The 25,243-nt window shown below is 34.5% G+C and overlaps 1 protein-coding gene across 10 annotated transcripts in view; it reads right to left on the minus strand.

Moving 5' to 3' along the window:
• ADAM23 (ADAM metallopeptidase domain 23) overlaps positions 1 to 25,243 on the minus strand; it is a 74,598-nt gene that overhangs the window by 19,095 nt on the left and 30,260 nt on the right. For 4 of the 10 annotated variants that reach the window (XM_040561391.1, XM_040561384.1, XM_040561392.1 and 1 more), the window contains exons 10-23: positions 22,075 to 22,146; positions 19,247 to 19,413; positions 16,992 to 17,076; positions 16,105 to 16,195; positions 14,468 to 14,516; positions 12,112 to 12,211; positions 9,266 to 9,337; positions 8,395 to 8,481; positions 7,834 to 7,914; positions 6,216 to 6,266; positions 5,686 to 5,749; positions 4,152 to 4,257; positions 2,546 to 2,665; positions 1,462 to 1,630 (exon numbers count right to left, since the gene is read on the minus strand). In XM_040561391.1, coding sequence (XP_040417325.1) covers positions 1,462 to 1,630; positions 2,546 to 2,665; positions 4,152 to 4,257; positions 5,686 to 5,749; positions 6,216 to 6,266; positions 7,834 to 7,914; positions 8,395 to 8,481; positions 9,266 to 9,337; positions 12,112 to 12,211; positions 14,468 to 14,516; positions 16,105 to 16,195; positions 16,992 to 17,076; positions 19,247 to 19,413; positions 22,075 to 22,146 — 1,314 coding nt within the window. Of the gene's footprint in view, positions 1 to 1,461; positions 1,631 to 2,545; positions 2,666 to 4,151; positions 4,258 to 5,685; positions 5,750 to 6,215; positions 6,267 to 7,833; positions 7,915 to 8,388; positions 8,482 to 9,265; positions 9,338 to 12,111; positions 12,212 to 14,467; positions 14,517 to 16,104; positions 16,196 to 16,991; positions 17,077 to 19,246; positions 19,414 to 22,074; positions 22,147 to 23,828; positions 23,928 to 25,243 lie in introns of all 10 variants that reach the window. The other 6 variants (XM_040561389.1, XM_040561385.1, XM_040561386.1 and 3 more) reach the window with 3 other exon arrangements.

Consider the following 25,243-nt stretch of genomic DNA (forward strand, 5'->3'; position numbering starts at 1 on the left):
AGACTTTTGGCCTGGATGTTCAGAAGGAATACGAACATTTCCATTTAAAAATCTAAGAGCAGGTCATGCTTTACAACCTTTCATTTACAGTTTGTTCTCATGGAGAAAAAACTAAGATTTTCAGTGCTTTTGTCCTCATTTTTCTCTAAGCAGCAATGAGGACTGCTTTTGTTTCTAAGAATAGTTCTAAGTCTACATGTATTTGAATGACCTCTGAAGAGGATGTACTCACTAAAATTGGCAGTATATTTGTCATAGATATAGGAAAACCTATCCAACCAGGAAAACCTACAATATCAAATCAATAGCACAGGTTAGTATCTATAAACTTTTCACACGAAAAGGAATATGGAATGTCTTGCTAAAAATTACTAAAGAAAAAGCATGACATGAGAAAAAGACACAAAACAAAGAATGAAGTTTTGATTGTGAGATTTGAAGGGAAGTCAATCATTAGGCATCAGCTGATAACGCGTTTTGGATGCTGGAACAAACCCAAAGACTACTTAACCTACACACTAATAATTGGAAGTAGCATGTGTTTTTCAATTTTTTATCTCACTCTACTTCTTGAAGTATTCGCTGAAGGAACTTATCTAGAAAGATGATGATAAATGCATCTTATGACAGGTTTGATCAGCTGAAGTATTCTTTTAAAATTACCCAAAGCAAAACAGAAAACGTAGCATAATTCCCTCACCACTCATGCCACTCTTCAAAATGTACCAAGATTAAATCTCTAAATCTCTTCTAGACCCTCTATTATCTGATTAAAAAAAAGTTCTTGTTAACTTTGAACCCAGCTGACATTTCTTCAAAGAGCTCAAATTCTTGTCTAATCTTCAGTTATACATTAACAAGAAAAAAAAAACACCTTCATGTATAAAGTCCAGCCTCTTAGGCAAGTATATGCCCACTGAATCCTACAGTTTTTAACAATATTACCATTAAGACATAGAACAGTGAATCTGTTCTTCAAAACTTTAACATCTTAGACAAATGGACTTAAGGGTAGAATAACAGAATATCGTGTACCTGAATGTTGAATGTAAAATGATACAATTTGTGTGTGTTCAGGAAGAACATATCTCTGTTGAGGTCCGGCATTTTACAATTTTAGTAACTTAAGTCATCAGGTGTAATTCCATGAACAGAGGGCCAACTTTCTAAAGGTATAATGCATTACAGAAGTCTTTACAATAACTAGTGTCAAACTTTCTTGATAGTAGCAAAATCAAAACACTTTGGATATAATTGCAGAAGTAATTTGACAACTTCACTTTCTAAAATTTTATCTTTGCTTCACAGAATGTTAGTGCTCCCTAGAATCTAACATTTGCTTTTTGAGATCAGCAGGCCCCAGGAACACTTTCAAGTAGAGAACTGCACAAGGTACATTAAGATAAGACATAACAGAGATAGCTAGAGAAGCATAGCTGCTAACTCCAAACACAGGCTTACCCCATGACCGGAACAGACTTTTCCATTAGAACCAATGGGACAGCTGCTTATGTTCAAGGACTGAATTGGCAGGCACTTTTTGTCCAGACACATCATATGAGGACCACAGGGAGCTCCATCCTCCACGTAACCTAAATCTGTATCATCATCTAAAAGAACATGAGCACCACTAGGAGAAATAAGTTTAAAGATAATATTAGTATTATGACTGCAGTCTTTTGAAAATATTAAACATGTCAGTCTAGATACTAAAAGTTTCATACCTTTCTCACGTCCATACATACACAAAGACAACAAAATTATCAAGTCTTTCTCTCCATCCACAGGACTGACAAAGTGTTTCAGTTGTCAGACTAAAAAGAGGTCTAGATAATGACCTAAATACTCAAAAGGGTACCTTAGTTTCTTGTTTGTTTTGCAAACAGTCTTCGGTGGACTGTTTTTTCTTTTTTTTTTTTTCCTTTGTAAATGCCGCAGATTGCTATTACTAGAAAATATTAAATAACTTCCCAGGTGATGACATTTAAATAAAAACATCACTGGAATAATAGAAGAGTTCAGAATCATTGTTCACTCAGGTTCTAACTATATAACAGAATATTCTTAGTGTGACAGTAATGTTTCCAATGTCTTTAAATACAAATCCAGTACTGTGCACAGCAAACCAAAATCCATTTACTTGACCTTTAACTGAACTGTAACTTAACATCTTATCCAGCCAGAACTCTTCACAGTTCTCTCCCTCTGAACCTTCACTTTCCCTATAGGTATTTATTTCTCTGAGGATATTATGTTTAATTCATGGGTCTTTGGTAATTACAGATCTATTTTTTCCAGAAAAATATAATGCTGACCATTAAATTCTGACTGTGAAGTACTGCTAAGAGAGAGTTGAGACAGAATACTCAGGAGGGCAACCCACATTTCACCCTCTTTAAATGTGGAATATTTTCTTTTAATCAGAAGAAACAATGCTGAGAACAATAATTTTCCTGTAAGATATCAATTACTTTTAAATCATGTATTTTTACATTTATTCTTATGTTCATTCATTTAGGTTTGACAGAGCAAAATTATCTTTTACCTGCAGTCCACTATTCGTCCTTGATGATAAAATGAGTTTGGGATAATTTCTCCTTGAACTTGACCAACTCGTGGAACTTTAGTAAGATTAGTGCAGAGCAAAAAGCCACAGAAAACATCACTGTAATACGAAAACAAAAATCAAAAAGTTACTGAAATGGTATAAAATAAATTTACAAAAGAGAAAGACCAGCAATGCTGCTGATGATCACATTAAGTAATATAGGACAGTAAGTCACGTGATAGACTTTCAGAGTACAAGTGTAGAAATAAAATGCTACTTGGTGTAAATGACAAGAGGCAGAAACCAGTAGTTATGCATTCTAATGTACCAGTGCACAGTATTCACATAATGTTCACATGAACAAATTTCATCTGTGCTCTAAATATAATACAATGAAAAGGAGGCGAATTGTACACGGCTTTGTCCTATCAGACTACATTACATTTTCCTACATCTTAACAGCTTGGACATCATACATTAATGTGAAGTTTAAATTTTTCATTGCATTTTATTTCCCTTGCAGGACCACAGAACCATAACAACAATCAATAAGATGACGGTGTGCATGAATTTTAGGAAAGAATCTACTTTATTTGCTGTTATTTTACATGTGCATTCTTCAATGGAAGGGTCTCCACTTAAAGCTTCCATCTCTTTCTGTAATTGCCCAGAGTCATACAAACAGCTGGATGAGCGCTGGAAACTGTATTTGTTAAAACTGCAAATATTTTAAAAAGCTCTTCAGTTAGACCATTTTTCTGCATCTCTCTACCGACACAAAAAAAAAAAAAAACCTTTTACGCAAATTAGGGTTTTGGTATACAGATCAGAACACCACCATTCTTCATATGTACAAAAATCCATTTAACCACTTCTTTCCTTACCTGAAATATTAATTTTCCTATCTGAAATTAATCATGTAACCCAAAAGAAAAAATAACACCATGTAACTAACATCAGTCAAAGAAGGAACACACTGTTTAGCCAGTACAATTTTTACATGTATTCTAAAAAAAATTCTAAAAAATTACAGAATAGTAAGTAAATCAGGAGAAGGTTAAGCCTACCCATTAATAATCATTGACTTGAAAAGGAAATTTAATCAAATATTCATCTAGCAATGTGCACATACAAATAAAAATCAGCCATTTCCTATATAGCTTGTTCAAATGTCTAATGCTCCTCTCTGGTCAAAATAAAGGTTGGAACAAACTTGAAAGAGCATAACCTAGTAACAGTCTCAGAGCCACTCTAGCAAGCAAACTGTTAATCTGCAGCCTAATTTATCCCCACCAATTCTGAGGCATTTGTATATTATACATAAACCTGTGACTTTTTGCTGCCTTGTACCCCATGCTGTCTGAGAGCACAAAAATTACACAATATTATCCTTAAAACCTAGAATTCTTTAGAAATGTATTGCTGAGTCACCTGCGGACTTTTCAGAAACAGACATGGAACTTTCTCAAGCTGCAAACCTTGTGAGGTGAATATTCAAAATAATGCTAAACAAACTGCTGATGCATTGATGAAAAAGTAGAAAATATTAAACCAATAGTAATATATTTAAAAATACCAATCGTCTCTACTAAACCGTGCTTACTGTTTGCTACACTGAATCCATCGGTCTCCATCCTTTCCACAGTTTCCTTTTTTTGTGCCTTCTGTATTAAGCTTCTCATAACAAAATTTGTCAGATCCTGAGGACTCTGTTGATGAAGAAAGGAAAAGGATTGTACTTTCTAATGGTGACACAAGTGCTTTGAAAACTTGCGTAATCTTTTATTGCAGTTGGATTACTATTATTTTTAACACAAAACTTATAAATCTAACCATTTGTATGTACAGAGATAGCACTTTCCACGGTGGGAACCTGCACAGACAGAACTGCAATACCTACAGATGTTTTCTTCTAAATATCCCCCAATGTTCAGAATCTGCTCTGAACTTTTATAAAAGTAACTGTGTTGTTTTATCCATTTGAACTTAACTCTATTTGTTATTTTGTTACTTCATAACATCTACACATAGTTTTAATCTACTTGTTCCCACTGCGTTTATTCCTGATCTGTATTTCAGGAGATCAAAAATTATATCTATGACATACAACAACACCTGATAGCAACTCAAAGTGTTTTTTTTGTTTGTTTATGTTTTAGGAGTTCATAGATAAATCAAGGTTGAACAGTCAGAGTGTGATTTCTACTGCTTCTTAGGAGTAAAAATCTGAACTAACAGATTTAAAACCACAATTATTTGCTAACAAGCTCATTTTTTTCTGAAAATCACTGAAAAAAAGCACCACAACTATATAGAGGATGATAAAGTAAAGTAAAAACAAATAAATGTTATACAATAAATCCCTCACCTCTCACCCCCCCCAAAAAAATGAAAAAACTCTTGAGTCTCAGATAGGCATAAGCAGCAGTAGCAGTTATGGTTAGACAAACTCAAGAAAACATTAAGTGCTAGAGTACAGAGCAACCTGATAGGTCTACTCTGCTGAACTGTCCTAAAGTCATTAAACTGAGTAGTTATCCCCTCTCAGCTGCAAGCAAACCCCATCACAAGTACAATTCTATTTTACTCAATCAGGTTTACATCTAGGTTTAAATTTGTAATATGGATAATTAAATACATACTAATGTATGAATTTTCCTGAATATAGGATGATTCAACAAAGAGGGTAGGAGCAGCTTTAGCATGAACCAGTGCTGCGATAAGGGAATTGACAACTGTCTTTAAAAACAAAGCAGCAACAACAACAAAAAACAACCTAACAACCAAAACCATGTTTGAAACTATAAAACAAAAAAATCCTGAAACCCCTTTTTTCCCTGGTAATAGTAAGTCAGAGTTGCTAATCTCACCTAACTCCACCAGAGTCCAACATTTGCTGCCCTGTCTATGTCTGCAACCACATCAGGTCAGAACGATCTCACTGTCACCACTCCCAAACAAGCATGCAACTTGACATTTTGTTTGGCAATCAAGTCACAGTTTCACACTGTCGTCTACTGTGCAGAAACCTTTTAACTTACAGTAGGAAAAACAAAAAGTAAAACACTAAAAATATAAAACAAAGGCAAGAATGAAGTAGAAATAAAATACATTTAAGGTAGTAGAAGTCAACCTACTAGATCCCCAGATATATTTGCACTGATTATCTCTTGTCTTGCATTCACCATTGTAGCAACGGCCCTAAACAAAACACAACATGTTAGCAGTGAGAACTGACCACTGTTTCCTTTCATTCCCCTCCCCGACAAATGTCTCATTTTGATTCTTCATCCACATCTTGGAGTGTATAATAGTTTTCATGAATTTGGGTAGATGGACCACACATTTTGGCTCAGATTCTCAAAGTCAGTTGGTGTCTAATATGCACTGAAATTTCAGCAGCTACTTTGTATCTCTCATTTACATAGTTGTAAAGAACACAGATTATAATTTCTTATCTACATGCAAAAATGTAAAGATACCAAGCAGATTTTACTCAAACTACAAATCATTACTATTCACAGAGTGTATTAAGCACAAACAACACTAATGTCCAAAAGACAGTATCTATGTAGAAATACAGAAGACAGGATCTTTACAAAAACAAAAACTTGTATTGGGTCAAATTGTATTAATTGATGTGCAGAGACTTGAGAACATTACATACCTGATTAGAATCACAGGCATATCCATCCTGTTTACGAAGATTTGGTGGACACTGAAAAGGAGTAAAATTTTTTATTTTTTTTTTTTATCATGTGTACTGCAATCCGTCAAAGGATCACATATGGAATATTCCTGGTTTTAAGTGACAATTGCAAAACATACAAAGGAGGTAGATAACATAATTACTGGAGGAATCTTTATAGCTATTTATAAAAATGAAAAAATTAACATCTTGAGCCATAAAATACAAGATTTGATTCTAACTTTCTGCATATTCCCAATGGAAATTAAGGAGGTGAGGCAAAATAAAAAGCAAAACAGGTGTGCTCAGTAACAGGGTATTTCCTAACAAAATACTGGGGCCATGTTTGCTTTCATGTGCAACACTGCCACTACATTCTCAGTCCCACTAAGAAAGTGAGAGAACATTTAGCTGTAGCCTACCACTCTGTTGATTACAGAGCCATATTGTATTATGATCATGTTAACTGTCAGGTTTCTCTTGGCATTGCAAAAATTTTTGATACAAACAATTCATCAGCCCCAGAAGCCCCAGATTACTAAAGCTACGAGTACACCAGCATCAGTGCTTTTCTTCAACAAAAAAGGGACTGGTGAAGATTTGGAAAGGGCATGGTGCTGCAACGTACATCATAGCCAATACTTTCAGGACAGCCATTCCAGCTAAAAAAAGCCTTTCTCTCCTCCACTGAGAAGCCTCCACCTACAGAATGAAAGATTTACAATAAAATCTCACCAATAGCTACTATCTGTAAGTGTGAATGTCTCAGAAGACAACATTCAAAGAGGTTACTGTTAATTTATTGTAATCTACAACACAGCCAATGCCCAAAGAGAACTATGAGATCTTATTTCTTCAAAGTTAAGAACCTGATACAGTAGGCTGCAGCGGAGTTATGAAGTTCTTATATAATCTTGGAGCTAAATATTCAGTATTGAAAAGGAACATACATGACCTAACAAGTCAAAACTACTGTGAAAATGGAAGATGTGCTGAATGTTAACTATTTAAAAGAACTCTAAATAACCTTTTGTCTGCTCTTTATTCCTGTACTTTTGAGAATTATCCAAGTATTTAAGAGAAATGTGTACAATTTATAAAATAATCACATGTGCATTCTTAAAAACATAGCATTTTATTCCCAATTTGTTGTAATTGTCTATATTTTCTACATTTGCATTTTAAACTGTTTTATTTCATGAAATCTTACTGTTACTAACTTTGAACCCATTCACATCTGCAGTATATTCTTAGTAATTAAACTATAGACAAAGCAGAGAGTACAGGAGGATGTCTGACATCAATATTGTACAGATATAAAAATAAAACTCATGAGTTTTAAAAACCAACCCAAAAAAGTCATATTCTGAGTCCACTAGATTTTGTTTGCTTGCTTATATTGGTTTGTGTTGTTATATTTAAGAACTTTTGTTAGAATTTAAAAAAAAAAAAAAAAAATAACTCTTCCCTTCCCTGAGTACAGTTATTTGAGGGTATATGACAGGACTGATTGTCAGTCTGGGTCTTCCTCTTAAATTGGTGTGAAGTGAGTACAAGCAAATATCAATAATATGGGCAGAGAGAGTTGCATACGTACCTGGCCAGAATCTCCAGTGCAGAATTCTGCAATATCACATTCATTCACTGCATATCTACAGTCATAGCCTCGTGGAAAAAACTAGAAAATGAAGAATACAGTAAGATTATGTAACAGCAAAATTAAAGGTTCCTGTTTGGAATTACTCTTCATTTTAATGCTTTTTAAACACTAAACTCACGTATATTTGTGCTTTTTTTGCTTGTCTAACCACAAAACAACACAACCTCAACAGCTATTTCAAAGTGTTGAAAAATGTTGCAGTTTCTTAATCTTTTAAAGGCTAAAATGAAGTATGCAATACTTCCAAAATCTTTTTTTTTTTTTAATCTATGATAGATAAATACAAATGTCATTTTTACATGAGTATGAATCTAATGCAATTATTATTCCCTTTATATTTGGAGCAGTAACCACTGGAATATTGTCTGGAATAATCGTCTCAGCCTATATTTGAGCTGTCTCTCTTCATTCTCCGTAAATCACACTTGCAGCTTTAAAAAGTGCATGATTTCCACAGACAACTGAGAAGAACAATAGATACAATGCAAGAACACTCACAAGACATGATGTATTACAGCAGGGTCCATCACTACAATGAGCTCCATTAGAAAGAGAGCACTTCTTACAACAGTCTGCATAGCATTCCTGAAGAAAATATTAAGTGATCTTTTAAATTTTCCATTTTAAATATTTTTCCCAATCTTTCCAACCAACTATCATGTACCAGCAGACAAAAGATTCACTTTAGCACTGATGACTTGAAATTATCAGCTGAAAATATCCTTTGCAATGCTCAAATAGTAAAGTAAGGGGAAAACGGTGACATAACGCACTATAGTAATAAGTAGATTCACACTTTCCGAAGCCTCTACACAGGTGGGGAATAGCCTGTACCAATGCATGCTGAGTAGTCAAATTGTGTTAAATGCAGAAAAACAATTAAGAAAACTAATTATATGTGTAACTATAGTTAATTACTAGAACTAGGTCTCAAGGCTACAAGACAGATTTTGGAAAAAAAAGTTCTACAAATATTTCTACATTAGAGAATAAGACAACAGCTTACTCATTGTCTGAACAAAGACACATATCTCCAGAACACTGATGAGGAACCTTACACTCCAGGCACACTATCCAGGAAAAGGAAAGGGGTAAACATTTCTATAGTGCAATGCAAAATATGCTAGGAAACAGTAACTCCTTTTCATTAAAATGACAGGAAGACTGTTCTGAGTATAGACTTTACCTTTGCACTCATTCTCACTGGAAAAAAATATTTTAACAGTCCTTTAATTAATTTTTTCCATAGCAAAAGGCAAAACAGATTAATTTCCATAACCCTTCCCCCTCTCTTACCAATCATATAAATTATCTTAATGTATTTTGTGAGGCAGACTTGTGGAATAAGATATAAGAACTCTTTACTTGCCATTCGGAAACCACAATCACATTCTTCTCCTGCTTCTACGTATCCATTTCCACACTCAGTAGTTTCAAAGAGCTGAAAGCAAAAGAGCACCCCCAAACCCCCGGCCCCAAAAGTAAGAATAAAAATAGTATCAAATGACTTTTTTGTCATACACAGCCCATCTCTGCAATGCTACAGACACACTCTCACAGAGAATATAACCCTTGCTACAGTGATAGGGCATGCTGCATGGCTTTCAAGTGCAGCCAGTCAGAATCGTGCAGACATGAAATACGTACAGCTAAACCACCTGACTGCTAGCCACCTTTAAGAGAATATTCACCCCAGAAAAATATAAACTGAGACAATAAAATAATTCTCAAAGTGGTAACATTTGAACTTCATTCCAATGTCATGGACTTGCATAATTTGACAATTCCTTTAAGAAAACAGTCAGTAATATGATCTCTAGGATCTACTCAGGTACCCATACTTGCTCCTGCAATTACCTTCCGTCTATTCTAGTGTAATGTGTTCATGCATGACAATAATAACACTAAGAAATACTACTAAAACTACCTGGGCTACTGTGTGTCTTATTAAGTTGCAATAACATAGATAAATATAAATAGTGCTAATCAGATACTCCCAGGACCAGATATATACAATATAGATATATTCTACAGTTCAGGATGAAAATTAAATGAGAAAAACAATACATTCCCCAATTAATAACCAGGAAATAAACTCTTCAGTAATTCACAAATTACACCATGTTTTCCGATAGTGGCAAGAAAGAAAATCTAAGAATAATTCTAAGTGTAATATTTTTTAAAAGGTAAATCAAAACTCTTGTCGACCCCTAAGCCTAGCGCTGGACTAAAATCTCAAGGCTCTTTGTATTATTTTTGGTTCTGCTGTTCTAAGGGACAGTTAAGACATTGTACACTAAACCACGATGGGAGTCAGTAATTTTTGTTTACATTTTCTTACGTTACAGTGTTTAACTAGTTTACTCTTACTGCATTTTTTTTTCTCATGTCCATTTTACATCTTTCCACTCACTCCCTATTCTCTCTCTCAGAACACTCACTGCTAGTAACAACCTGATACTTTCTACTGGTAAGGTCTGATTGGTAAATTCTATTATAATCAAAGTCAGGAAGAGAAGAGCTTAATCATATAAGATTGCTTTAAAACTCCTTAAAAAAAGGAAAAAAGAAGAGGAACAATATTACCTCATTAAAAGAAAAAATATTTTCCTTTTGTTGCATAAACTGCATAGATAATCAACAGCACCTGTAATTTTGGGTGCTGGATGCAAAATTAAACTGAAACAATAACCATATGTACTTTTCTTTAGTAGCAATGTCAACATGATTGAGAAAACTATTTTTTCTTTCTCTCTATAAGCCATTGTTATTTCTATGCTTCTGTGGAAACATCAGCAGCTGATATTCCGAACCTGAAATTCAGTTCTCTATCAAACAGACCTGGTTGTTTGACCTGTAGCTGATAAGATAACGCAAAGGGGTCAATCAGAGAATTTCAAGAACAAAAGCAAACAAACTTCCTGTGGCATTAAACGGACACCATCAAACGTTCATATGTGTCACAGACAAACTAAAAAGCTCAAATTAAAAATGACATCATGGTGACTGCTTAACACAACTACATTTTAATTATCTCAAGATTAAGTACGCTATTTTCCACCTCACTTACCTACCTCCAAATAATAAGACTCAAAATGATGTATGATTTTTTCCCCAAAGACCTTTGATTTTGAAGTTGTGAAACAATAACACAGATAACATATAAAGATAATTCAACCATTCTCCTGGGACCACTTTCATTGAAGTAAACTGCATTTTTATTCTGTATGCAATTTGACAATTACTTCCCATTACCTTGCTAGACAATCATCACCCTATTTTAATCACAAAAAATGAAACTTTTTCTTTCTCCCCACTTACTCTTTTCTGTAACAATTCTCTCACTCTTATTCTATAAGCAAAAACTGCTACCCTAGGAAAAGATTAAAAAAACTCTAACAAGCACTTTTTTAGTTAATTGTGCAAGGTAATGGTCTCCCAAAGGATACAGCACAGCAAACAGAACAGTCTAGCAGTCCATGCAGTATTAAATTCTACAAGGACAGCAAGTTTGACATTGTCATTAAATAGTGTATTAATACTTCGGATTGATCTTACATTGCAAAAAATGCCACATGGAGTATTTTTACACTACTTAGCTGCTTTAGAGGAATGTCATGCTCATATCGCCTTAGGCAGAAAAAAAAATATGACCTTGATATTTTTTTTAAGAAAAAAAAAGGAATGTGGATGGTACAAGGAAACTGTTATAAATTACGGACTTTGTTAGCTCTGTACCTGAAATAAAATGAAATGAATTTCAACAATACTGCTACTGTCTATATGATGTAAAATCTGTTGATTTGCCAATTACCACATTAGGAATTAAATTCCTTTTAACAACGTCAGGTAAAGAGCCCAAGAATAGAGTGGATGTGGAACATGTGCTATACAAACTCAATTCTGGATTTATTTTGCGCTACTTTCAGATTAATAGGTAGAGCATTTATTCTAAAATGGGATGTATCTAGCTACACAAATCAACTGCAAGATTTGTCATTATTTGAGCATGAAAAATTAATGGAAAACAAGTTGCATGATTCCTCAAGATTATTTTTAAATGTTATGGATGAACATTCAGCTAATTACAAGTAACCTCAAGAAAATACCCACACAGATATTTTCACAAATCTGAAAACAGATGGGTGTTAGTGTAACAACTGCATTTTCATTATAATGTGTTGGTAATCACCACCTCTGCTAAACATTTATTACCTTTGTTGGCTTGTTGAAAAGACAAGCACCTCCCCCACGAAGTAAAAATTCTTTGTATTCTGCAATGCTGCACTTGGAGAACTTCCTGGAATGATAAACCCTAAAATAGCAAAGAATTAGCCGAGTAAATGCATCAACAGTTACTGGAAGAGGGCAGAGGGGTCATAACATTTTTTACACTGTAAATCCCTGTTTCTTACAGCCACTGTGTATGTCAGTTCAGATTTATATCTCAAACAATAAAATCAGAACAAAATAAAAGGAGTTTTAGAACAGTTTGCACTTTTGTATCTCTATTATATAGATCCATGGTACAGGATACCATGGTCTTTGAATCTTCTTAATAATATGAAACCACATTATTATAAAAAGCTGCTATGCACCCTCTTGATTGCATGCATAATCCAATTGTTTTATGGTTTGTTTTCCCTGCAGCTTCAGTTTAAAAAATGGGTTACGTTCCTGATCCCTGTTTTCATGCTAGGGTTTTAAAACTGTTCAAGTCATCTGATCCTGTTAATAAGGTTAATTTTTTAAAGCAAAAAGAATTTGTAGCCATTTGTAGCTGTACAGGGTCAGAATAAATAAAAACAAAACAAAAACAAACAAGGAAACTTTTCCCAAATCTCATCTCTGACTTTGGCCCTGAGAAAATGCCCAGGAAAGCGTGCAGAACAGCGGTGTACTACTATTTACAGAATATTTTTCCAGCTTTCAACAATTTTCTGCTCAAGGACTTGCTTGGGAAGCCTTGTTTAGTCTTATTTAAAAATCTTCATTGTATTTTCTCCCATGAGTTATCCCAAACTCATTTAGCATCTACAAGAAGCTACAGCAGGATTTTCTCAGTTTAATTATAGACTGGTACAAGAACAATTTTCATCCTGGTTGTTTTGCCACCTATTTGTCAGACTTGTTTCACATCTCCCTAGTTCTTACACCATAAGACAGTAATCATTTACTATGCTGATTATGATGACTTCTCTCCGATCTCCTGTTCCCCATATCTTTCCCGTTCTGATGAAAACATATTTTATTAGTCACTTCTTATATAGAAACCATCAAATAATTTTAATAGCCATGTTTTGAGATCTGGGAATCAGAACTATTCACACTTAAAGATGGGGGTAACAGTGCCGTAATGATGTTCTCCATTCCTTTCCCAAATGTTATTGGAAAAGGATGCTTTGCTTGACTGCTATTGAACTGACATTTCCCCATTGAATTATTGTGTTAAAATAAAAGGTATTTTGGTACTGATGGATTTAAGTGAAAGGCTTTACACTGCAGCAATTTACCTATTTCATTCATTGCTTCTTTTTCAGCTTCTGGGTGACTATGATCTGCTCCTGGCAATTTTTTTTACTGTTACTTTATCTGCAGAAGAGGTTTGTTCCACAACATCTTCTACTGACATTTCTATCTGAGACAGCTACTTTGATGAGTTCACCATGAGAATGAAGCTAGTATCTATTCTGATCTATGCCTTACTTCATATTACAGAAACAAACATTCTGTAATTCTCTGCTGCACTCATAAGGTGGCTGGCAAACACAAGCCCACAGGAAAGCCACACAGTAATTCTACCGCAGAACCAATTTCCAGATATCGTATGTGAACAAACTAAGCTCCTTCTGTCTTATTTATAACTAATTTTCTCCAGGATTTTTGCAGTGGGAAAGAATTTTGGAGGAAGGGACCTTAGGACTCAAAAACCTATGTTTCAGAAGTTCTCCTTTTCTGCCCAATTGCTTACAATAGAAAGAATACAATATAAAGAATCTTTGGCAGTGTGTAGAGGGCAATGAACCTTGGTCTTGTCCTATATAGATATACTTCCCCCTCAGACTTCAACAACTGTTTAGTTAAGGACTGAGAGCACTTGCTGAAAGCATTCAGCTTTCTACTTTTATTCATTTGAACAGAAGAAGAGAGATCTGCTCGTTCAAAATTAGCATTTTGAAGGAATTGGAAAAAATAATTAAAATTATGAAGAAAATAGGAATATCACTTATCAAAACTGTATTATGATGCTTTTCACCTGTATGGAAAAAGTATGGGTTTATTTCATTGAAAATGTACATTCTTTACTTTTGCGTCATTTTAAGCGTAACAAAACATTAGAGAATAACACTCCCTTGAACTTCAAAATCTAAGATTTATGAATATCTTCCTAAAATGGCAATAGCAAAGAAAAATAGAAAATGATAAACCAATTAGCTAAATGATTGGGCTGCTAGATTTTCATTTATTGGTAATAAAACACATGGACAAAGTCCAGTACATAAATATTTATGTCATAATGTAAACTACGAACTCATTCCAGAGTCCTCAGTTACTGATAGTTAGGACTTACCCTGTTTCCTCCATGATGCAACCACCCCAGGATTCAGTGCAGTCACACTCTTCTCAGACAAGACCAACATACAACAGAAAAGGAAAACAGTTATAAATATGCTTACAATGAAGTACTCACTATAAGTAATGGACCTTGACTAATTATACAAAGCTTAGCTGATTGCATCGCTGCACAGCCCTAAAAACCAGCCCACTTGAAGAACTGTTAATATACTTACAATGAATGTTGTCATTTCACATTCTTATACGTGCACATTCTTGACTCGACACTAAGTTTCAGGCAGTATAAAAAGCTAAAAATAGCTGGCAACATTCTTCCCTACATGCTCTCAAAACAGGCAGCACAAGGCTCTGTGTAGTACACAATACTGATGATTAAAAATGTTCCCACTTCCTCCAACCTAAAATGTGTACAGAACACCGTGAAGGAAAATTGTAACAGGACAGGCTATATTTTTTTCCTCTTTGTCATATAGTTATTAATAGCAATATGTGAATCAGCCAAAAATTCATTAGAAAAAGTAGTTAAGTGAAAGCGGATTTAGTTTACTTACAGCTATAGCATGTAAGTCAACAGTGACAAAATTCATAAAATAAAATCAAAAGATCAATATATTATCGTTGGTAAAACAGAAGTTATAAACTACCCATAAAAATCATCTACCAAAGAAGGAACGTCTTAAAGATTAACGTTCTGTATTCTGGTTACTGCACTAAATCTATACTGTTCCTCAACAGAAAATACTCACAAATATTTCTATGGCTATTTCTCCTCTATCCAGGTCTCTCATTAATCTTCCTCTATAAAGGGTATCCAAATAAGGAAACTAAGCTAGCATTTTAAAAATCCTTATATCCTACAGACAAAAAAATATTGATTTCCACATTAGATGAACTCTGCTTTATCCATAACCAGAAAACAACAATGTAGAAAACAAAATATTTTAGCCATTTCCAAGTTTACACAGTTCAAAAGTGATGCTTTACAAAACAACACTCCCTTCACAATGCTTCCTAATTCACAGATTTCTGAAGTGATTCCAAAATAAAGTTGCTACTATCATTCACAGTTTTACAGAAGAAACAGAGAGATAATGTAGACAAATTGCTTACAAGATACAAGGGGGGAAAAAAAAAGTTTCTTATTCCCCAGACAGGCTTTAACAGCAGCTTTTGTATCACCACTCCACATGTGTTAAGGCCACATCAATCTAATCCAGCTGTGAAGCAGCCAGATACCAAGTTGAGCAAATGTCAGTAGGTTACAACTTCTTACAGTTTCTTCAGTTATAAATAAGGTGTTTTTCAAAAAAAAGTCAGTAACATTTCTGTAGGAATTAAAGATTACATTATGATAGGTAAGGAATTCTGAATTAAACTAATGTTGTTTTTACATTATACCTTTGAATGTCAGTTATGAATCTAACCTAAGTCGGGACATTGCTGAGGTCATTGCAAAACGAGTGCTAAACTGGTGGCTCTCACTTTGGTTAAACTGAAATGTTTTCGGTTATATTTCCAAAAATAAAATGTCTTTTTCTATGGTTAAAAGTTTGGTGTTCATTTCAAATATTATAAAGGAAGAGTATTTATAGATTTAGCTAAGGAGGACAAAAGGTGACTCCATGTACATACTCGGTTTCCTGGCAGCTGGCTCCCACTGTATTCCAAGGTTCTGAGCAAGACTTTGTGCTAATTCCTGTGCCATGGCCAATGGGAGGCCATACTGCATTTGAAGAGGAAAGCAAATAAAAAAAAAAAAAAAGAAAGCAAGCATAAGAGTATAAGCTACTGTAATGAATATTATCCCAGCTCATCCTGGCTTACCACATACCTACTACATCACAAAGTAATTCTGTCCAGCCAATCACAATTCTGTGTGCATATAAAGAAAACAAACACAACTAAGTCTCTAATGGAAAAATCTTCCTCTTATTCTGAGGGAATCCCTGTCCAATGGTCAACCTACAGAAAGGAGTCTGTTTCTCCCTGTATAGGTAATACAGTTTTTGTGTAATATGATTAACCCACATCAAAATGAGATTTTCATATTAGATTTAACACTATTCTGAGGATAAAAATATTACTACGAAAAAAAAAAACAACACTAGCTTTAATGATTTTAGCTTTTAAGCTAAAATAAATTAGTAACGGCTACATGCCATCAGCACCTCAGAAGATCAAGCCTCTTACAGTGAGAAAATCCCAAAGGAGTTTCAGTGCTACATTTCAAATTCTTTAGTCTGAGATTTTTGGTCTGTATTTGACAAATATGTAAAAAAAAAAAAAAAAAAAACCACACAAAAAAACAGTTTATGATACTCATGACAGTATAATGCAGACAGAATAAATTAATCTTAAAAAGAAAAATATAGTTAGCAGTACTATAGTGACTGCCTGTGAGATGTCTTAACTTTTCAATATGCAAATTATCTTTAAAGCTCTGAATACTGTAACGTATTAATTCTATAGTTATAAAGTAGTTTCTATTTTACTTCATTTTAGTGGTGGTGAAAGATTACCTCATTCACTCCTACTCCTCTGGTGACAGAACAAACCCCTCCAAAGTAACTTAAGCTGCTCCTTTTGTAATGAAATGTCACATTCCTTATGAACAAATAAAAACAAAGTGAAAATAACTAAGATTGGGCACCAAGAACTTAATGAAAGATTAAACTTTCACACACATTACGTGCACATTAATCCTCATCTAACATCAAAAGCTATTGTTAATAGAGTAAACTCATGAAAAGAGTTAATACAACCAAAGTATTATGTTTATCTTGTAAAGTCAGTATTAGCCCCAACCCATAAACAAGCCAACCAGAAATAAGCCAACCAGATTCCTAAGAAAATTCAGTAACAACATTTTCTTTAAAAAGATAACAATGAATATATTCCAATTTATCATCTGTCAAGAAGGAATTCTGTACTAAAATGTATCAGTGTTGAGAATTTTTGAAATTATGGTCTTAAAGCAAAATGATTCAAGTTTCAACTCCTACTTCAGATGATCCAATGACTTAACTATATTTGTGGCCCGTCATGGAACTCACTCCAGTATGTCCATGTCTATCTTATTGCAGTGGGGAGCCCAGAACTGGACCCAGCACTCCAGCTGTGGTCTCAGCAGTGCTGAGTACAGAGGAAGGATCGCCTCCCTTGACCTACTAGAGATGCTCTACCTAATGCAGCCTAGGCTAGCTTGCTAACACCATACAGAATGAGTTCAGTAAAAGTAATTATTTATATCTAGATATTATTGTCTCAAATTTGGTTATCATATGAGCGTACTAACATTAGTTTGCTGGATCTGTTTCATAAAACTGGCTGCTCGTAAGAATGTCACTTCTACTTTTTATTTTGAAGAATACTAGTGCTTCAGAACACTGTGGGAAAGATCTTACCCTAACTATTTCTTTGTTAGCTTTTGAGCAAGATAAACAGCAAAAGGAATAAAACTGACAATCTACCAGCACATACTCGTAAGGTAGAATCCTATCAGATACACTGAGATATCTTTAGGAAAATTAGGCCCAGCCTTCGCCTATTATCCTTTCCAGACTTGATTTTATTTTGAACACTCTCATCTTTCATTCCAAACAGCAACTATGATTTCATCTTCTTTGGAACCTCATCCTGCAGCACCACTAACTTTTATTTAATTTCTTCTAGTCATTTTTTTTTCAGAGATTTTTTTATAAAATAACATTTAATAGTAATTTTACAATTCAGTTACTCAAGTGAAGAAATTCAGGCAAGATTCCTGTAGCACTCTTCACTCACTTATCATTGTTAGAAACAGAAATATACTTTACATTTACGAAAGAATCTTGCTTCACAATCATGTAACACTTAGAGAACTGGAACATCTATTCAGCAAGGGAGACGACACATGCAAAAAATAATTAAAGAGCACATCATCAGCACTTTGCATATCTTATAAGAAGCAAAATTAGCATTGTGTTGCAATGCCTGTATTAAGACATTGCAGCTGTGGCAGAGCCTGTAGGAAATTCTTCATCCCCTATCTTTATCTTCCCTTGCAGAAGTAGAATGATAGGAGGATCTCATACAAAAGATTTGTCATTCCATCCTCCGTAGCATGGCTAGGAGAAGGCTCAAAATCTTTACACTACACAGGGGAACACACTTCTTCCTCCTCTTTGATTACAATGCTGTGAATTAAAGTACACTGTTACTTCGGGTTGATGATGTGTCTAATGATCTAAGTGGAATTTCCCTCAAAATGCAGTGTCTCACATGACAGAAAAAAATTCATTTTACCTCTAAAGGAGGAGACCTTCCATTAATAAATGTCACTGCAGCTGAATGACATATGAACAAATATGAACAAATGATGTATGAACAAATACAGTAACTGGAATGCTCTTGTGGCAACACATAATACCGTCAGCTCTGCCCTCTCCTGCTCTTTACTGGAAAAGCAGTACATTATAGATGATTAGCAAAACCAAGTGTCCTCCTTAAGGGCACATCAGGAAACACTTCAAATATGTGACACTGTCTCCAGGTTGCAAAAACATTAACATTTTATTTTGCATATATATAAAATCAACAAAACCATGGTAGATACTACACGTATTAAAAATAGACTAACACATTAAAAAATAGATTGAACTTGCTGAGGAAGACAGGTGTTAATGTAATGACTACCAAGCAAAAAAGTAAGCAATAACAGACAGGTAGACAAAACCAGTGTACAGCAAAGTATATAAAACTGTAACAGTCTCAGTCATTGTATAATAGTACATACGAGAGGAGGTGCACAGCATCAGCATGCTGTTTGATGTAGTGTTGTCGATATTTGGAGAAATCATGAAGCATCTGCAGTGGGTCAGGGTGAATATTAATACGATCTCTGTCTGTCCAAGTTTCCACAGCAATAAGGACCACCCTGGTGTTCAGCTGTTCCTTGTATATCTGAAGGCAGAGACAGGACAGGCACAGGAGTAGAACACTGGGTCAAACATGCACAGTTAGCCAGTAAGAGTAAAGCGGAAGGACAAGAGGGATAAATCAGGAGGGAAACACGGGAAAACAGTTAGCTGGTAATGCCTTGGATTTCCTAAAAGTTAATAATCCAATCAACCTAACTTTTGTTTTAGATGAAAAACAAACAAACAAGCAAACAAAAAAACTTGCTGGTTTTTTTTTTTGAGTTATTCCATTTTCTTTATAATTCTCATATCAAATGATTTCACTATTCATTTTTGCACAAAACCTGTATAAAAATCAACGAAGTAGAAATGGAAATGTACACAGGATGATCTCAAAGAAAAAAGATTTCAAAAACGAAGGAAAACCAAAGCCAACTCTTCAAGTCAAGATTAAGTAACTTCTCAGTTTTCTCCAATAGATGCAAAAATTAAGACACACAAAGCTTGATTTTCATTTATATTATGATCCCTTTATGCCACTTAAGCAATGTGAGAATTAAGAATATTAGATTTTACATTAATTTTAATGTCACTGTAGCAGGAGGCAAGTAAATGACAACCAGTCCCTAATAATTACAACCAGGCCCTAACAATTACAAGACAACTTTAAAATATCATTTTTAGCTTTGTGCGTGGTATTTGCTACTGAAATAAAACAGCTGCTCACTTTAGGATCAGGACATAAGATGCCAAATTTTATTAATTAAGGTTACTGCAGATCTACGAGAGATAGATTCTTTACCTATAATAGACAGTCTGCCAATCTGAAGTATTTCATGGGACATGAAGAACACTTACTGACCAAATATGCTCAGTTATGATTTGAAAAGCTTTTACAATTTATCCATTAGCTACTTAATCTATAAAATATTCAAAAGTTACTTGGTCATTTCCATAAGGCACCACATTTAAAATGTTATTATATTTTTTTCCAAATCGTACCTGCACTACACAATGTGAATTGCAAATATCCTCCTGCAGTTATAATAGATAACACCCTACTCTTTTGTGTCAAGGCAGCTTTACCCTTACTAAAAAAAATAAATAAAGTCAGTGCATAATATTCAGCTTGGAAGAAAAGGCAATAAACACAGTAAAATGAGAGAATAACCAGACCAGCTCAGTTTTGTCCAAGAACTTTTAAGGAAAAAGAATACTAATATGCTTTGGTGTGAGGGAGGCAGGCTGAGGACATACCCACAGAAATGGTTAACTACTTGAAAGAAATCAATGAAATTGATTGAATGAAAAACTCAGAAATTACATATGGCTGGATCAATAAAGCTCTCACTTATGTTTGCTGAGATGAAAACTATACTTCCTGAAGTGAACAGGAAGGAAAGGATGGCATAGAGAGCAGAGAAACTGAAAGTCTCTGAAAGTCAGTATCCTTTTCCCTGTAATATTCAGTAAGAAATACAGCTAGATTCTTATGAACATAAGGGAATAACAAGGCAGAAATTCCTGCTCCTTTTCATGCTCCATTTAAAGAAAAGGCCCCGAGGACATCATTTTGAAAGATCTCTATGACTGGACTGAATTCTACACTGGAAAGAAGCTGAATATTTCTGTAAATATACACATGGCAAAGAAAAATGGAAAAACAGAAGGAATAATCAGAGAAAGGAAAAACAGTTAAATAGTTGTTAAAATGCAACAGAAATACGAAGAAATAATGATCAGATAAGAAAAAGATGAAGCTACCACCTTTTCTTTTGAAATGTGCAATATGAATTGTAGCAATATTATTTCTATTATTTATATTTAGTATTTTCAGATGGTTACACAAAACTTTTCTAGTTCCCACTTCCAGTATTTTGTGTATTCACCTACATTTTCAATATATGTAATACTTTATATGTAAGACATTAAATACAAATACTTCATTGCTTCCTCCAAGCTAAACAAACTATTGACAATATTTTGCTTTGAATCTTATCACACAGTTCTATTGGTATTGATAAAGTTACATGCAAAGGGGACTTTGAGTCAGAATTTGGGTAGTCCGCATTCATCACTACCAGAGAATCCATCCTGCTTTCGCTACTAACACAGCTCTGAAAAGAGACAAGGTCAAATTTTTCCAACGAATCTTACCTTTAGTTTGTGTGCTCTGTGTAAAATTACTCTAGTCACAAACACAAGTATGGTATCTGTATCGGTGGTACCCATTTATGATGCACTACAACGGGATTTTAGTTTTAAGCTATACAGATTTATAAAGGAGAATTTTTATTTACACCTTCTATTTTTCTCCCAATAGATATGTGTATCTTTTGTGAATTACAGTTGCAGCTTCAACCACTTTAGGTTAGTTTTACTTCACGAATCTAAACTTGATTACATCTCATTCTTAAGCACTGAATAATGCTAAAAGCTCCTTCAAGTTTGAAATCCACCTTGCCAAAGGTAGACTCTGGAAGGTGCAAGCTTTGAGAAAAATGCCAAGAAAAATTTGATGGTTTCTTACACATTCACCCCAGGCTACCTTTCTGCAGAGAAGCTGGAAATGAGTTTTAAAATGCAATTATTATAGCTGCTCATTTTCTTTTTTATCAGATATCTGCTAATGTTAACTTTTTAAATACAGAACTAAACTAATTAAATTAGTGATACCATTTTCCGAAGACAAATTGATACTTACAGCATCTACAAGGTTTACCACAGATTTTGCAAAATTGTTCGTGTATGCATTTGAAGAGCGATGCTTTTTGAACTAAAAGGAGAAGAAAAAGTAGAACACAGTGAGAACTTAAATATTTATTACTAATTCATTATTTTTACAGCAAAGAAGTAAAATTAATATTTTAGGAAAGACAAAGGGACAAACTCAAAAACTTTGCAGATCACAGCCTGAATCTCATATTCAAGAATCCCTGGATAAAAAAGGAACAAAAAAATGCATAGAACAAAGAATGTAACAAATCTTCACAAAAAATATTCTTACTAATTTCAGCTACTGGTTAAAAACAGCACATGGCATTACCTAATGAGCAATATTATCAAGTTCCACGAAAATGCCAGCTATTCCCACTCTGAAACATGGTACCTCAGAGTCCTTGAAACAAGAGGGTCTAGACTCTTTGAACATCTCAGGAGTTACTCCCATCAAGAGAAGTTAGTTAGATGATCAACTACCTTCCTAAACTGGAATTACAGAAAAAAACTCCCTGGTTTCCAGAATTACAATTGGAGTCAAGGTGAAATTAAAATTGAGACATCTATACTTTTAAAATTAAATAATCTGTATTTCTCAAATTGAAAGTCAAAAAAGTGTTATCAAGAAATATGACACCTCCACCACATTAGATAACATTTTTTCCACCCCTGTAAATTCCAGTTATTTTTGCACAAGCAATCTAGTTTTATACAGACAAACTGCCATAGAGACAACACAAAGTTCACCAAACTCTTTAATGATGGCTGAGACTCATTCATTTGACTGCAGTAATTTTCTACATATGCAGTCATTCTCTGTTAAGTTCCACAATGCTGTCTTACCAGTATATGCACAGCTAATTTTAATACCCAAAGCTCCTCTATTACTATTCTCAAACATAAACACTTTTAGCTGCAGTGCTATGGGATTCTAATCTGCAGTGCTATGGGAATCTAATTCGTGATCACCAGTGATAGGACCCGTGGGAATGGTGTTAAGCTGAGGCAGGGGAAGTTTAGGCTGGACATCGGGAAGAGAGGTTCTTCACCGAGAGGGTGGTTGCACACTGGAACAGGCTCCCCAGTGAAGTAGCCACTGCACCAAGCCTGTCTGAATTTAAGAAGCGTTTGGACTGTGCACTTAGTCACATGGTCTAAGCTTTTGGGTAGACCTGTGCGGTGCCAGGTGTTGGACTTGATGATCCTTATGGGTCCCTTCCAACTCAGGATATTCTATGATTCTATTTGCTCTATGGAGATCCAGGATACTAGAACAAAAATAAGGGGGAAAAAGGTTGCTGTTTTGAGGCAATCCTAAACTTTCACAGAGTGGAAAGGTAAAATTACAGGCTTTGAACACGTTCGTGGTTTCAGAAGACTATTTAAATGTCAAAATCAATACCAGCATATGACATAATGTCTTTAAATGCAGCTTCTCTAACAAAAATAAAGCAGAGTTAAGTCTGTAAAAAACGCAACCTAGTTAAATACATTTAGGTGCATCTTTAGTGCTACAGGAAATGAAAACTTTGTGGAAATATGTAATATTAACCACTTAACAAAACAATGTCCAAAGAGGTTTGATACTTCTTCCAACATATAATCTTGTTGCAGGAGAAATCTGCCCTCTACCGGTAAGCAGAAAACCTTAAAAGAACACTTAATAAATTCCTGGACTCAAGGAAGTGTGAACACTTCCTCAAGTATATCCATTTTACTCATTAAAAAAAAAATCATTACCTGCTTCTGAGTCACTGACAACTCTGAAGCAAATAACCTTGAGTGTTTGTATTCTGAAGTTCTAACAAATAAAACTTGCAAGGAGACACCAGTCAGTGTCTGTAACAAGCATAGGGAAAAGGATGGTTGTCAGTTAAGCATGTCTGTAACAAGAGAGGCCAGAGGAAACAGACATAGAAATGCTATCTGTTCATAAGAAACACCAACCACAGACCTCAAACAAGATGACAAAACATCCATAACTTCAGTTACTGTACCCTATCACCATACAACTAATATGTAAGCACTCTTAGAATAGTTTCCTACCAGTTGGCTTTGCAAATGAAAACAGTTGAAGAAATTTCTGTCCTAGTCTTCCTACCCATTCAAATTCCCTCCACATTGCTGATTTGACACAGATTAAATATAGGTTATTTTTAGCCCAGAGTATTTGTATAATTTATGAAACAGAAGTGGGAAGGTTATATTATCTGTCTATTCAGCACTGGAACGAGTACAAAATATTTCATCCTGCTCTGATACCAGCTATTCCTGGCTCTTTAAAATTGTCCTTCAGCACTGACAAAAGGGCCCACTACAACAACATAAAACCACTGTGAAAATATGCAAGAGTGATAAATTTAATGAGCTCTTACAGAAATTTATTTTATTTGTACATAGAATAAGCTTGAACTGTTTGATCAACAGAATTTGATTTATAAAGAGGTCTTGCTCACACAGAAGCAAAATAATACTAAGACTAAGCCAAATGATGACCCTTAGATGCTTCTAAGTCAACTAATCATTGAGAAAGATAAGTGATATAGAGTAACTTGCTGTTGGTTGCAGTATATTCTTCATTACTAAAAAACTTTTAAACCTATACTGAATATTTTTCCATTGCAAATATGTTCTGGTTAAAATGTAGCTATTGGACTCAATGAAGGAATTACTTCAGAGAAGTCCTGTAGACCAGATTTTCAGACTACCAAAGCAGTTTAGAGTCTACCATAGTACAAAATGACAACTACTCATCAGAATAAAGCGCAGCTCAAGGGATACATGTTATATGACTTTTACATATAAACGCTGTACAGCCCCAGCTATTTCTTTTGAACCTGTGTCTACTTCCTCCAGTACAAATAAGACTTCTGTGGTGTAGTTCAGAAAAAGGGATGTCATTTCCTCTTTAAAAGGAAAGACCCTGAAGGGCACAGCTGGCCACTTTTTCTCCTCAGAATTCTTATGGAAAAAAGGTATTTTCACCAATTTATGGGGATATCTGCATTTTACCAGAAAAAAAAAAACAGAAAAAAATTGAGGGAAGGAAGGTTGAAGGAGAAAATAATATGTAACTTAAAAAAATTAAGACTGGTAGCAACAACAATCTGCTTTCTATTCAATAGTTTACTGGTTAAAATCTTTCACTACTAAGA

The sequence above is a fragment of the Cygnus olor genome, chromosome 6 (genome assembly GCF_009769625.2).
Source record: "Cygnus olor isolate bCygOlo1 chromosome 6, bCygOlo1.pri.v2, whole genome shotgun sequence".
Classification (NCBI taxonomy): Eukaryota; Metazoa; Chordata; class Aves; order Anseriformes; family Anatidae; genus Cygnus; species Cygnus olor.